At 35.6% G+C, this 14,605-nt stretch overlaps 1 protein-coding gene across 2 annotated transcripts; it reads right to left on the bottom strand.

Moving 5' to 3' along the window:
• Positions 1–1,406: 1,406 nt before the first annotated feature.
• On the bottom strand, positions 1,407–13,988 carry Saf-B (Scaffold attachment factor B). 2 transcript variants are annotated; one of them, XM_073986318.1, is made up of 8 exons: positions 13,606–13,988; positions 12,955–13,528; positions 12,023–12,155; positions 11,915–11,949; positions 8,946–9,897; positions 8,141–8,290; positions 2,379–2,816; positions 1,407–2,239 (listed from the first exon to the last, which is right to left on the bottom strand). In XM_073986318.1, the coding sequence occupies exons 1-8, from the start codon at positions 13,723–13,725 to the stop codon at positions 1,879–1,881; spliced, it is 2,763 nt and encodes a 920-aa protein (XP_073842419.1). In that variant the 5' UTR covers positions 13,726–13,988; the 3' UTR covers positions 1,407–1,878. The 2 variants fall into 2 exon arrangements, with proteins under 2 accessions (XP_073842419.1, XP_073842430.1); XM_073986329.1 differs by having other exon boundaries at positions 2,379–2,801.
• Positions 13,989–14,605: the final 617 nt, after the last annotated feature.

Below are 14,605 nucleotides of genomic sequence, written 5' to 3'. Positions count from 1 at the left end.
TAAAAAATACAAAAAACACCTGAAATCCGGCTTCAAAATGTCAGCATCCATAAAAGGTGGATGCAGTGGAAATTTTGGAAAGTGATACATTAGAAGTGTAATCTTCATTTTGTATTGTCCTACTTTTACTTTGGACAGATGTCCGTCATTTGAATGGTTTAATAAGAAATCGAATAGCAATGTAAAAAACCTGTTTAGCTTCAACGTGTTTTACCTATGTTTTTTCCTTTACGCGGTCGTAACTACCACGTAAATTAAATTTTTTTACTAAATTTTTGAGCTTTGTACAAAAACATCTAAATTAATCCAGCAATAGTCATAGTTACTGGTAAACTACAATAGTTCGCGTATTATAATAGTGCAAACCTTGGCTTCATGGAAACTAAAAAATTTTGACTTTTCCTCATATATATTCCCCAATTTTCAGCCGAATCGGACAAAAATTGCGACCTGCACGTTGCGAACAAAAATACATGGACAGACGGACGGACGGACATGCATAAATAGACTCAGAAAAGAAACTATGGGTCTTTCCTTTTGTATGAGATATATGTATGTATAGAGTATGCCGCAAATTTGTGGAGAAAAAGAGGTAATTTTTTCGTTAAAATCGAAATTTTGACATTGACAGCTCACAATTATTTTTTAATCGATTTTTTAAAACTCGCATAAAGACAAGATTATTAGCTTCTTAAAACGCCCAAGATCGGCCCATCCGTTTTCGAGCTTTGGTTGGCACCGCAAAAGGCTTTTACAAGAAAAGGGTTTCACAGGTAGCCATTTACCACAAGACTGCAAAATTTTTCAAAAACAAAAATTCAAAAAAGATTTTCTCTATCAGATGAAAGAAAAACACTTAAAAAATTGGTAGTTTCCATAAAAAAATTTATGAAAAATGAGTTTTCTGGTCCGCGGGATCAATCATCAATAAATTTGTATTTCGTAGTACGTATTTTTGACCACGGTAGTGACAATGTGTGTCCTCTTTTGAAGTTGCGTTCCGTTGTCAACTCTTTGAAGGACCAGACAGGAGATGTGGCGGTTCTCAACTATAGCCGACGTTAGTAGAATATATTAAATATGTACTAATCTATTTGAGATACCGTCACAGAGTGGCTTAATATTTGTACTTTTTACACAACAAAATTAAAATATACTCAATAATTTTAATTCAATTCGCTATTGCGGTACACAGGACAGATTTTGTTGTTTAGTGGAATTCGGTAACTGCAAGTACATACGTCGAAGGATACTTACCCTCCAACATTAAGCACGACTATCAGTTTGAAATTGTTGCTTTGTCAATTTAATATTTTCTCCCTGCTAACTTATTTGATATTTGATTATTGATCTGTTCAAGTTCACACAAATACCTCATATTGCTTTCGATTCAGTAACGACAACCATTTATGATTAAAATATTGTTTTTATTGATGTCTTAGAACCATTATGGACTAAATTTTAATTACAATACATATAAACATGTACTGGTGGTGAATTTTAGATCTAGATAATTTAGGAATAAACATATAAAATGTTATTTGTAGCCATTTGAATAGTTACTTAAAGTAGGATAAAGAAAACAATCAAAAATAAGGAGAAACAAAAAAAGTTGACCCTACCCCATCATCTCATCGTATGTAATGAAAATGTAATTCATGACGAATAAAGAAGGTCAATTGACATTAAGTTAAACCAAAGTGGAAAAACAAAGCTATTCTACGTGTGTCTCATTGTAATTAACAACTAATATGTTATCTTCTTTTTGTTCAACTACTGTTTAAACTCAAATAAGGAATAATTGTCAATATATTGTTGTTGTCTTAATACCAGAGACGACTCCAAACGAGGGTTTCTTGGCAAGTGTGCCATGTGTCTTTAGTAACGTGATGATACGGGTCCACCATAACGATCTTGACCAGAGCGACCACCACTGTTGTACATGCCACCACCGCCTCCACTGCTGCCACCTGCAGAGTAGCCTCCAGTTCCACGTTCATTATAGGTACGGTCATAACGATCCTGTGTTGATGGCAATGCCCGCCAACTATTATCATCGGCATTCGATTTGGACCAACTCGAACCGGAATGCATGTTTGAAGACATGCCGTTGCTGGAATATTTCATAGATGACCCAACTCCACCAACGCCCATATGAGATGACGAAGAAGGATTCCAGCTACTTGTGTTGCCACTGGAACCACCACCAAAACCTCCTGTGTTATCATAACGTTTGTTGCTGTAAAAATAAAATAATGCTGCTTAATAGTGTTTGCAATTGGGAGTCAAGAAAGCCAATTGGTATACGAAATGAACCAATTCTAAACTTAGGGATGAGACTAATTAGAACTTTGATTTATTCATTTTTTTAAACTTACCCCATATCATCCATACGACGATAACCATGGGATGTGGTACGGTCATCATAACGTCCACCACCGCTACCGCTACCACCTCCACTCTTGTGCATTGAACTGCTGGAATGATATGTGGAACCGCCGCCGCCACCTCCCGATGTTGGTAAATGACGAAGTTCTACTTCTCGTTTGTAGTCATCGCGACTGCTTTTACCACCCGCTGTATAATCGTCTAAGCCACTCCGTTTGGATGATGAACCCATATAATCTCCACCGCGTTTCGAATAATCATCAGTGCTACGTTTGCTCGGGATATCCGAAAAGTCATCGATGGCAGATCGTTTAGTACCACTTGAACTGCCACCGTAATCCATACGTTTTGAAGAGGACGATGTGTAATCATCAATACGTTTGCTGGACGAGCTAACATAATCATCACGTTTGCTAGAATATAAGTCACTTTGTTTATAAAAGATGCATTATTTATAGTTTCTTTTTCATATAGTAATATAGGGAATGTTACCATTAAAATAATGTGGGAATGAATGAAATGATGTGAATCTCAAAATGAACAATCCAAAAGGAATAAGAGGAAGACCTTCCTCAATGTCGTATGACATTCATATTCATATCGCCGAACGCAATATCTTCGATATCAGTACTTTTGAATTACTTCAATGCGGTTGAACTACATATCGTCACCATAAATGCCCGAAGACGTAACCGACATGAAAATCTAAATTCGTTTTTTGGAGTAATATTATACATAAAGCTAAAATACATGCTCTGTCAAAATTTCAAGCTTCTACGTTCAAAAACAACGATCCTATTCAAGAAATGGCATTTCGGAAAATGGGATAATATTGCAGATTTTGTTGTAATGGAGGATCTCAAAACTAAGCCCTTCACATGTTTTGGTTTCACTGCTTATTACTCTTCGTATATGATCGATAATATCCCATATACTCACCTTTATAAGATTAATATTCCATAAAACAGTTTTTAATTTTATAACGTTTTTTCCTTCTCCTGTAAAGTTTTCGTTTTGTGGGTTACGTCGATATTCGAGAAATAAATGTAGGTTACCATTAAGCAATTTGTTGTTGTCTTGCCAGAGACTCGAACTCGGCTTCAGTTGCAAGACGAGCATTGCATTTTGGTGAATAAAGGAAAGAAAATATGCCGAATCTTCACTTGTGGTCAATTTCTAACTTTCACTAACTCGGTCTATTAAGACTTCATCAAGAGTTCAAGAAGAGTTTTCTCTTTCAGTCCTACTGGCCGGGTAAGAAGAAGGTGTAGTTATGTGTAGAGAAGTGAGGGTAGCTTACATTCCCAAAGCTCGAAAGCCTTGTCAATAAACACTGAATGACTACAGACCAGACCAACAAGCCAATTCTCCCTATTGACTTGGAAATAAAAGTCATATTGATACCACTTAAGGAGCTCACAACATGTCAACATTAAGGCCAAATCTGTAGAAAATGTATTACTGGAACATTGAGGATAAATTGAGAGGTAAATGAGGAACTAAAACTTTGTTTTGACGGCCTTCAATAACGTAGAACTTGAATCGATTCACCTCCCGCTTAGTAAGACAGATATCCGGAAAATTGGATATATGAAATCCTGAAGAAATAAAAAATTCAGACAACAGAAAAACGACTATTAAGAAGGCAGTGACGAAGAACGCATCCCCAACTTTACTTTTATACTGGTGATTAATAATAAACTGATGGGTTTGGACAATCAGCATAATCGCCTATGCCGACGATGTTGTACCGCTGGATTGCAGGTAAATTAACATAACAATATCTGAACTAAGACAATGTGATCTCGATGATCCAAAGCCAATGGTCGGTCATGCGGTTCTTCTTTTCCGCTTAACTTCTTGAGGAACCTAGGGTAATCAAGATGTTTCTGAAACACTGTCTAAACATGATGTACTACCGGATACGTGGATCTTGCCGCAATTGTGGGAGCATTTTAAATTGCTTTGACCTCCTGGGAGATTAAAATTTTCTTTGGTTTGTTCTTTTATGTTTTCGTTGCTTGTGAGCATAAGGAAAAGCATAGAGAGCCTTGTACTCAGAAAATGACTAAAGGTTAAAATACAATGAAGTCTGTTGCTTGCTTCACGCGTAAACTTCTCACAAATATCAGAAGACCCTATTCTTAAAGTACTTCGAGTTGCCTCTTACAGATACACTTCCCGATCATCTGAATAGGTTTACATTTTTTTCATTTTATATATTGAGGTATCTTCTAATGTGTTTGTATTACTGATCCATACTATTTATTTTTGAGAGTTTTATACTATGCCAACATTCACAAGAAAAAAACAACGGTGTTGCCATATTTTCGGACAATATCCCAATTATAATAAAAATCGTACAAAAGTGTTCCATTTTTGCAATCATCAGAAAACGTTTGAATCAAATAAAATTGAAAAATTGTACTACCCATGCAAATATTGGTCAGTTTTCTGCTTTAATTTAGTAAAATGGAACATTCCGATAAATCGTACAACAAATTTGACCCACTTTATTAGGAATGTGGGTTTAATTCTCAACCTGGAAAAGTTACCAAGAACTTTCAGATAAATTCAAGAAATATTGTAACAAAAACGTTTTATAAACATGCTTTAAATGACTTTTTGATTTCGTAGCTATAATATTAGGATCGATAAATTACAAAGGTTATTGAAAATATTTGATATTTTAGCTCAAGTTCCATTTTTTAAACTATCCTTGCAGTACAAATCTACTTGACCATTAATAACTTTAGATTACGCTCTGCCGCAAGAAATTTGTAATGTTGGCTAAATAGTTAGAAATTTTAGCACACACGTCGTTGATTTGAAACCAAATAAACTTATTGTGCCGTTATCTGCATACGACACCACCAACATATTTACTGATGGAGGTGGGAGATTTTCAAGATAGTTGTTAAATAAAATTGGAAATAGGATTCCACTTAGCGGTGCTCGTATTTTAATCTCGGAATTCAACGAAAACTTGCCTTCCATTTAGGTAGTTAGCAATCCAACCTTTAACATCACTGGGAAAAGTGGAGTTCATGATGTCCGAAATATCGAACGCCTTGGACAGATCAAGTGCTGGTCGTCGCTGATTTAGGTAATTCGCAATATATGTCGTTATGCCTTGCAAATTCGTGCTTGCGCTAAGAATGGATATTGCACGAGACTCATTCCAAATGTCCGGAATTACCAACTGTAAAATTAATAGTTCCAAGACTTTTGTCAAGTAACAAACTACTCCGAACTTCTTTAACATTACCATCGATAAGTCATCTGGATTAAGCCCTTTGATGGTTTAGACTTGCAGATAATGCTCCCAACTTCACTGGATGTGAATGAGGTGAGATGCAAAATACACTTATTTGTTTTACATCTCAAGAATGCAGTTGGGTCAGACCTGTTCCGCAAGGGTAGATGCTAAATAGTGTTGCACACTTTCTCCATTGTTAGCGTATTTTTCTGAATTTACAATGAGAGTTATGCGAGCCACCTTCCAAACTTGCGGAATTAGCAAATCGAAATTTTATTCCAAGACTTTTGTCAAGTAGCTCAAACCTGCTGCTCCGAATTTATTTAACTTTACCATAGATAAGCGCTTTGAATGATTTAATCGTAATTCTCTCAACTTCATTAGATGTGAAGGAGATGGCCGGCAAATCAAACATAAGTGACTTGCATCACCGGAATTCAGCTCGTCTGGACCTGTTGTATACTCAATAAATTGGCGGCAGAAGTGTGTTGCACATTTTTTTGAATCTGAATAGTGATTTTTATTCTTATTGGAATCAAAGAGATTTTTTATTGCACAGCAAAGTTGCTTAAAATTAATTGTGCAGTGTTCGGGTCGAGATTTTGGAGCCACTTGAAACGACCGTATTCGAGAACAAGATTCTTTATTTATGCGTTCAATTGCACATTTCTATCGTCAAATGGGTCGTTGGTTCGTACAGTTCTGCCAATCATGACGCCTTGGATGTGTAATTTTGTCTCATGATTTGGTCTACGCGCTGGAATGTAGCGCTTTGCAGCCTTAAAGACTATTTCTTTTCGCACAGGATCGGAATGTGATCAGAATTTAATGATACCTGTAATTGCCAAGATGTGAATAGAAGGAACCAGGCATAGACTGGAAGCGAAGTTCATTGATGGAAGCGAAGTCAGCACATATTGTTTGCAATAAAAGCGCCGAGTGGATCGTTTGGAAGCTGGCAGTGATATATCACGTGATGATCATAGAAATCACCAAAGACAATTTTATTATCACCTTGGCGGAGGTTGCTCATGCCTGGGTGATAACATGCGGCAATGCTGTTGACGTGCGGAATATTATCTCTATATGAGTGGTTCATGACTTTATGGAAAGGGCAGAAATAAGGGAGCAGGCGGTAGCGCCACACTACACCCTTTTTCAGATGTAATTCGAATTATTTTAATTGTAATTCGAGAATTCTGATTTTTAATTCGTAACATTTCATTTGTAATTTGATAATTCAATTTGTAATTTGAATTATTCCATTTGTAATTCGAATTATTCCATTTGTAATTCGAAATATTCCATTTGTAATTCGAATTATTCAATTTGAAATTCGAATTATTCCATATGTAATTCGAAGTGTTCCATTCGTAATTTGAATTATTCCATGTCTAATTCGAATTATTCCACTTGAAATTCGAATTATTCCACTTGTAATTCGAATTATTCCATTTGTTATTCGAATGATTTCCTTTGTAATTTCAAATAAAATAATTCGAATTACAAATGGAATAATTCGAATTACAAATAGAATAATTCGAATTACAAATGGAATAATTCGAATTTCAAATGGAATAAACCGAATTACAAATGGAATGATTCGAATTTCAAATAGAATAATCCGAATTACAAATAGAATAATTCGAATTACAAATGGAATAACTCGAATTACAAATAGAATAATTCGAATTACAAATGGAATAACTCGAATTACAAATGAAATTTTACAAATTACAACTAAAATGTTTCGAATTACATCTGAAAAAGGTGTATGTCTGTCGTTACGAATGAATGAGTGTGAGGCCTCCTCCATGATCCCATTACCTATTTCAAAGCCTGCATCATAATTCCCTTTTGTATTGATGATTGTTATCATTGAAGACCATTTTCGAGATAATAGCGTTATTACAAAAAATCATCAGTATGAGTTCTCCCAATAAAAATGATCCACGTGCACCTAGAATGGAATCCACCATTGCTACCATTCAGTTCAAACAAACTGTAGTAGCAAATTGTAGATAAGTCATATAAGAACTCTTAATCCAAACCCCCTTTTTTTGTAGGTGAAATATGCATGTAAAGAGAGATAAATGCAGAGGAACCGATGTTAATAAGACTGAGGTAAAGTAACAGCAACAGAATAGGCATTCATAACTATTACGCTATTTTCTCACTCTCATGTTGAGAATCTTCTATATTGTTAAACTTATTGTAAATTTCACGTATGTTTGCAAAATAAACTTGAAAAAATTTACGACTTCTGCTAACAAAAGAAACAACTCTGATAACATTTACCAAATACATATAAACTTCATATTCATCTTCGCACTCTATATCTTTAAAATTCTGCAAAAGATGTTACGTGTATGAAAAAAATAAAAACTTATCTTTCAAGGTGTTGGACAGAAAAATATACAAATGAAATACATGTATAAATGAACGAATGATAAAAACAAGTTATGACATGTATGTATCTTAAATTAAACTTACCTTCTTGATGTTGTATCCAACGAGGCATCAAATCTTGGTGGAGGAGGTGCTTCATAACGATCCGTAGCTCCTGAACGTTTACGATCCACTCCATAATGGTCATCACGCTTGCTCAAACGTTTAATAGGATCATCACGAGTTTCCATAATCCTTTAAATATGTCCATCAGGTGATGTTTAAAGTGGCGTAAACACGACACACATACACACACAACAGACACACATTGGTGAGAGAGGTGAAGAGAGAAAATGGTAAAACAAAGGAACATTATTAATAATTGAATAGCAGAATTAAGCAAACAAACCCACTCCCCCCCCCTAAATTATACATAACAAATTTGTTGGTGTTTCGTTCACTTTCACATTAAACGGGATGGTGGTTGTGGTTTTCATTTTGGTTGCGTTGCGTTGAATATAACGAACAGCATCAAAATATTTAGAATGAGTAGTAGTAATAGCTTGCAAATACATTTACGAGAGATCGGGAATAAAACTATTTTTTTCTTGGTGAGAAATCATTGTGTCAACGACAAAACGGTATATGTATGTATATGGTGATTCGTATCTGAATCCACGTAGAATTGGGCGAATAACACTGTATTCGTATAGAAGAAAATGTTTTTCGATTCTCTTTTTCATTGAATATTTGGATGGATTACCGATATTAAAAATGTTTATGGTCACAATTATATAAAAAAAACTTTACTACTCATCCATCATTATTTCACTACACTCAAATGTAGTGAATATACACAGAAATGCACGTTAGCAAAATTTTGTTTCTAGGGTTTTTAAACATAGCATACTTCATTTGTTGGCGTTTTATCTCAAGACGTTCCAATTCCAATTTCTCACGCTCCAACTTCTGGCGTTCACGTTCCAAACGTAACAGTTCAGCCTTTTCACGCTCCAAGCGTTCACGTTCCAATGCCAATTTTCTACGTTCTTCTGCCAAACGGGCTTCTTCTTGACGCTGGCGTTCACGAATCTCACGGCGACGACGTTCTTCTTCACGCAATTCACGCTCTTTCTCGCGCAGCCGCTGACGTTCCCTTTCTTCGCGTATTTTCTTGTAGGAGAGAATTTCTCGTTGCCGCATGCGCTCACGATTTTCACGTTGACGTTGATAATGGTTATAACGGTTGTCGGTGGTGTGTAGTGGACGACGCCTCACTGCTGATTCAGACGGCTTATCGCCTCGGCTAGATTCTTTGCTTTTACCATCTTTGGAACGAGAAGTTTTGTCACGATCATCCTTTTTAGTTTCACCAGCGCTACTGTCCTTTTTACCAGATTCGCCACTTGCTTTTTCCTTACCACTGCTGCTGCTAGAGGACTTTTTCATGTCGTCCTTCTTTTTGGATTCTGAACGTGTTGAGCCAGAAGTTTTACCACTGTCCTTTGGATTTGCAGCACTGCCACCAATTTCATTTTTGGTACGTTCCACAGAAATGATGCGGCCATGCAATTCGGTGCGATGCAAATGATCAATGCAGCGACTGGCATCGCTAGACGATGACATGGTTACGTAGCCATAGCAACGAGTACCAGGTGTACGTGTATTGGTAACCACTTTAGCACCAATGACTTTACCATATTTGGAGAATATTGTCTTTAAATCGCTAGCTCGTGTTGACGACGATAAACCGGATACCCAAAGATTGCGTGATGCATTTGCGGCCGAGGAGGACGATTTGCTGCCGCTAGTAGATTTTGAGTTGGTGGCAGTCGATGATGAGTTGTTTGCAGATGATTTCTCTGGAATTTCCATATAAATAATAACAGAGTAGAGAGAGAAGAAGGTTGAGTTATATACATGTAAATGTGTTGTTGTTGTTCTGAAAAGTATTTGGTTTTTAGTTATTTTATTTTCGCTTCCTCATGGGAAATGAAATACTATTGCTTTTTTCACTTTTTTCTCTTAAAAATATTTTATCTGGTCACTCTGATCACAGGATTTTCTTTTTTGTTTTTTCTTTTTTTAATAACTAAAACTAAACACTGCTTCTAATTTTTACAAAACATACATATAACAAGAAAGTGTGAATTTATGGGAGAGTTTGTTGAGCAGATGTAACCTTCTGGGGGCCAGCTTTGCTTGTATGGTGTGGGAATTCACTTCACTCGCTGTGGCCGTTGGATAGATTATGATGATTTTCTGTTACATTCGTTGATACGACCGAGCCTTTTCAGCAATACTGCAATACCACATTAATCAAGGCCAAACTTCTTGTCCTTGCAATTTTAATTTAACTTTATAATGTTTTCATATAAAAATTGTGTCTGTCTATAAAAATTGTATATAGGTTTCCTTTAATTCCACAGGTACGACTAGTGAAAAACTTCCAATCCATGGTAGCGGGTTCTTTGTTCCGGATTGACCCGAAACCAAAGTCGTATGTTGCTACAACAACTGGAATATCTACTTTCCCCGGCCATGGGATATATGCTCCTGAAGGACCCAGCAAATTCGGCAAAGATTTTCAACTCATCAACAATTGTACATGCCGTGGCTTTTTTCAGGGAAACATCTACGGATACAACACCAATTCCGAAACAACAGCTGGCTGATATGGAGGGTAAAATTAATGTGAAATGTAATAAATGGGTTATAAAATATCCATAGGCTTTACATTCCCTCGATGTTTGCTCATGGACACAGGAATCTGGGGATGTACAAAGCTCGTTTAACAAGTATTTAGCAGTAGGAATCCATTTAATCTCCAAAGCATATACGATCATCCGAGAATAAAAACACGTTGGTTACTGAGTTATCAGCGGAGATATAGTCACATAATTTACAGCAGTACACTCCGAATAGACAAGAGTGCAATCTGAATCATATTCTCCTATACAGTCGTTGTGCTCCAGGTATACAAAAAAAACATCTAGGCTTATTTTTATCAACTCGGCACTCCGTAGAAGAGATGTTACAATGCTACCAAAATAAAGTGTTTTGGTTTTATAGAAATGACATTTTTTTCACTTTCTTCTCAGCTCCTTCACCTTTAGTTAGTTATCAGAAAGAATGGCAAACTTTTGCCAAATTTGAAACAGCATGCCGTAAACGGTATAACACCAACAGTGATACTTTTCTTCCAATACCACAATCAGAAGGAACAAGGATAATACTTGGACTTGGAACAAGGATAATACTTAGTAACAGTATATCTTAAAAAAATAACAACGTAAGGCCACTGGAATAATTTCCAGAAGGGTATTTCGAAATCCGATAAAACAAATTTGGTGTATAATCTGACGAACTTTTTATATTGCACAGTGATAAATCTTCTTTCTATGAATGAATTCCATTCCAAGCTGTATATCTAATCATTTAATTACTGCATGTGGGTGGAAAAGGTATTGATTCCTTTTTCAAAGACTTCATCTGCTACATAATAATGCTATAACGGATTCCTTTTCCTTAGTCCATTCATATATGTATTTACATCAATGCTGCTGGAGACTGCATAAAAAATATTACCATGCACATTGTTCTCCCGATTAATTTATCATAATTCTAGAATCCATTATTTTTTGGCCAACCTAAACAATTAGAATATGTATACTCACAGCATCATTTTCCATTGTTTGCTCTCCATTCATGTTGTTTTTTTCTTATGCATATAAATTCACACTTTCTTGTATTTTCGATAGTCCTGATTTTTTTCTGGATTGTTTTTGTTTTTTACACTGACACTTTCTTCTAAACTAATATTTAACCAAAAGCCTATAAAAATTATTCTTTTAAACTGCATTCTTCCTAAAAAGTTACCTTTGTCGTCCTTTTGGCTAGACTTAGATTTATCGCTGAAAATATAAAGGAAGGGAAGATGTTAGTCCATACTTTTTGTTTTTAACGTATTTGGGCATTGCTTTTTACCTTTCATCCTTTTTGTCACTGGACTTTTCATCTTTTTTCTTATCTTTTTCATCTTTGTGACTTGACTTTTTATCATCTTTTCCTGAAGTTTTGTCAGATTTTGAATCCTTTGTAGATAATTTTTTTTCAGATGCTAAAATATAAATAACAAAATCCCAAATCAGTTTTACCATAATTGAATGCTAAGAAAAGCCGACGATATAATATATGTCTCGTTGTCCTGAACACAAAATATATTTGACCTATGGGAAGTCAATACTTCCCGAGATACAGGCCTTCACAGTTCCCAAAAATAGCGTATCCGTGAAAGTCTTAAATCGATGTCCGGCGCTCGGCTATTAGGATAAACTTATAATTTATAAGAAAATTTCGTTTGCGTAGCCGACTTTTACACCCTTCATAAGGTTACATTCTTGGAGCAAGTTGAATGTAGTGGCTGGGTTTGAAACTTTTCCCACAGAAAGTTTTCAAAAATTAAATTTTTGTCAAAAATACCCGCCCTTAAGCAGAGATTTAAGACTATCTCCTATGGAAAGATGCTAAATAGGGCTAATGCAATCAAATTTTTTCAAAATCATACTTTTTGTCATGGTTTTTTGTAACTTTCGGAGCCTATATCTCGGGAAATATGGACTTCCCCCACATGATATATTTAAATTCTCCGCAGAAAATGTTGGGCTTCTTTTGAAATTTTTACCACAGAAGGGTTATTGTCCTAAACACAAAAGTATATGTTTTTATTAGGTGGAAGTCTATACTTCCCGAGATATGGGCCTTGGGCCTAGTAAAATAAAAAATCTATTCACGTCGGTCTGATACACTTGTTTTCTTGATTACGGCAATATAAACCTTTTCCGCTGGTCATAGTCAATAATTCAATAAGTTGGGTAAAAACACGCATTCAATTTATTTCTTAATCATTTATTACTCACCAGTAGATTTGTCTTTATCATCGGGTGCCTCGTCGTGCAATAATTGTTGCTCATCTTCTCCAATTGTTAAATTGATACCTTCTTCATTTTCATTATTGCCTTCCTCATTCTCCTGATCGGCATTGTTCTCATCTTCTTCGTATGTTTCATCAATAGCCTCTTCCTCTCCTCCAGCATCAGGTTCATCGTCTACATTTTCATTATCTTCTGCTTCCTCATCGTATGCTACATCTTCTTCATCACCATTTTCATGGCATTCATCATGTTCATCAACTTCACCGACCTGATCAACATCATGTTCATTATTTTCATCATCGGCTTCTACATTCTCATTGTCTTCTTCGGGCTCATTGTGTTCCTCATCTGCAGCGACATCTTCCTGTTCAGTAGCCTCAACTGCTTCAACTTCCTTTGGAGCAGCATCTGGTGATTTCTTTTCAGCCGGTTTTGGTTTTTCTGCTACTTTGGCTTTTGCTACTGGCGTTTTGGGGGTTGCTACAGATTTTTTGGGTGTCGTAGTTTTTGGGCCACCAAATACGTGTTTGGCAGGGTCCACACCCTCTCTCTTTAAAGCCTATGTAAAAACCATACATTTTTGTTATTCTAAATAACTACCTTAAAAGCTAGCTTTTAATATGAATTATGGCTTACCTTTTCTAAACGTTCTAATAGTGAAGCCTTTGAGCCATTTGTGTCCAATTTCCGTTTCTCCAACTCATCCTTGAGATCACAAACACGTAACTCACTTAATTTTTTTCCAACTTCTGACATTTCTTTGTTAGATTTTCACAGTTCTTTTGCTTTTCTTTTTGCAGTATTATATTATTCACTGTATTTTGTTGCTAATCCACTTATTATTTCATCAAACTTTTCTTCTTTTAATGGAAAAATTTTCTATCTTTTTTCAACAAAATGTGTCTATACTCTGATTCTGATACACGCCAAGAAATGAAATGAATGTAATAAAAATGGCGATTCAATAAGCCAATTAAGAGTTGATAAAATTGGTACTTGTTAACAGACTTGCTTCAATTGGTACTTGGTGTTGGTCGTTGAAGGGCCAAACCTATAGCTCTGCGTGTTGCGTGTGCGTACAAAAATACAAAAACAAAATACATGTATTTCAATATAGTTTCCCAGCAAAAAATTTTGGAAGTTGTGCAATTGGAGTTATGATTTCACAACATCTTTCGATGTAGTCCAACAGAGTTATGAAAAATGCACTCCGTTCGATACATTTTATAAACAGTTGCTGTAGAGATCCCTGCAGAAAAAAAACAGTTGGTTGATCCCTACACATTCCCAGCAAAAAGTTTGCATCCGCGGATGCAATTAATTCACCTATGAATTTTACAAGAGAGCGCGCAGCTAGGATGTACTCCATTTTGCTTCCACGGCACACAGCTAGGATGCACTCCATTTTCAATCCAAATCACAGCCTTTGATGTAGTGTTTTGGATTGAATTTAAATGCAGTCTAAAGATGCTATTAAATGCAAGCCATTGAAAATATCCCAAAATAAATAAAATACATTGCTTATTCCTGTAAAACAATAATATTAACTTTATTACATTTACACATATTAACTTTAGCTTTGTTCCAGTACTTTTTAATAGTACAACTTGTAAAAGAGAGAAAGAGAAAAAAATTG

Source organism: Musca autumnalis, unplaced genomic scaffold (genome assembly GCF_047663935.1).
Source record: "Musca autumnalis isolate F117 unplaced genomic scaffold, ASM4766393v1 scaffold_1, whole genome shotgun sequence".
NCBI classification, from domain to species: domain Eukaryota; kingdom Metazoa; phylum Arthropoda; class Insecta; order Diptera; family Muscidae; genus Musca; species Musca autumnalis.
Note: the sequence above shows the minus strand (reverse complement) of the source record. Positions and strands in the feature narration are given on the sequence as shown.

Excerpts from the sequence above, each read along its gene's own strand:
- Saf-B (XM_073986318.1), bottom strand. The coding sequence starts at position 13,725 with ATGTCAGAAGTTGGAAAAAAATTAAGTGAGTTACGTGTTTGTGATCTC. Across the intron at positions 12,156-12,954 it reads TGATAAAGACAAATCTACTG|CATCTGAAAAAAAATTATCT; the intron begins GTGAGTAATAAA and ends TTTATATTTTAG. Across the intron at positions 2,817-8,140 it reads TTGGATACAACATCAAGAAG|TGACTTATATTCTAGCAAAC; the intron begins GTAAGTTTAATT and ends TTATAAACAAAG.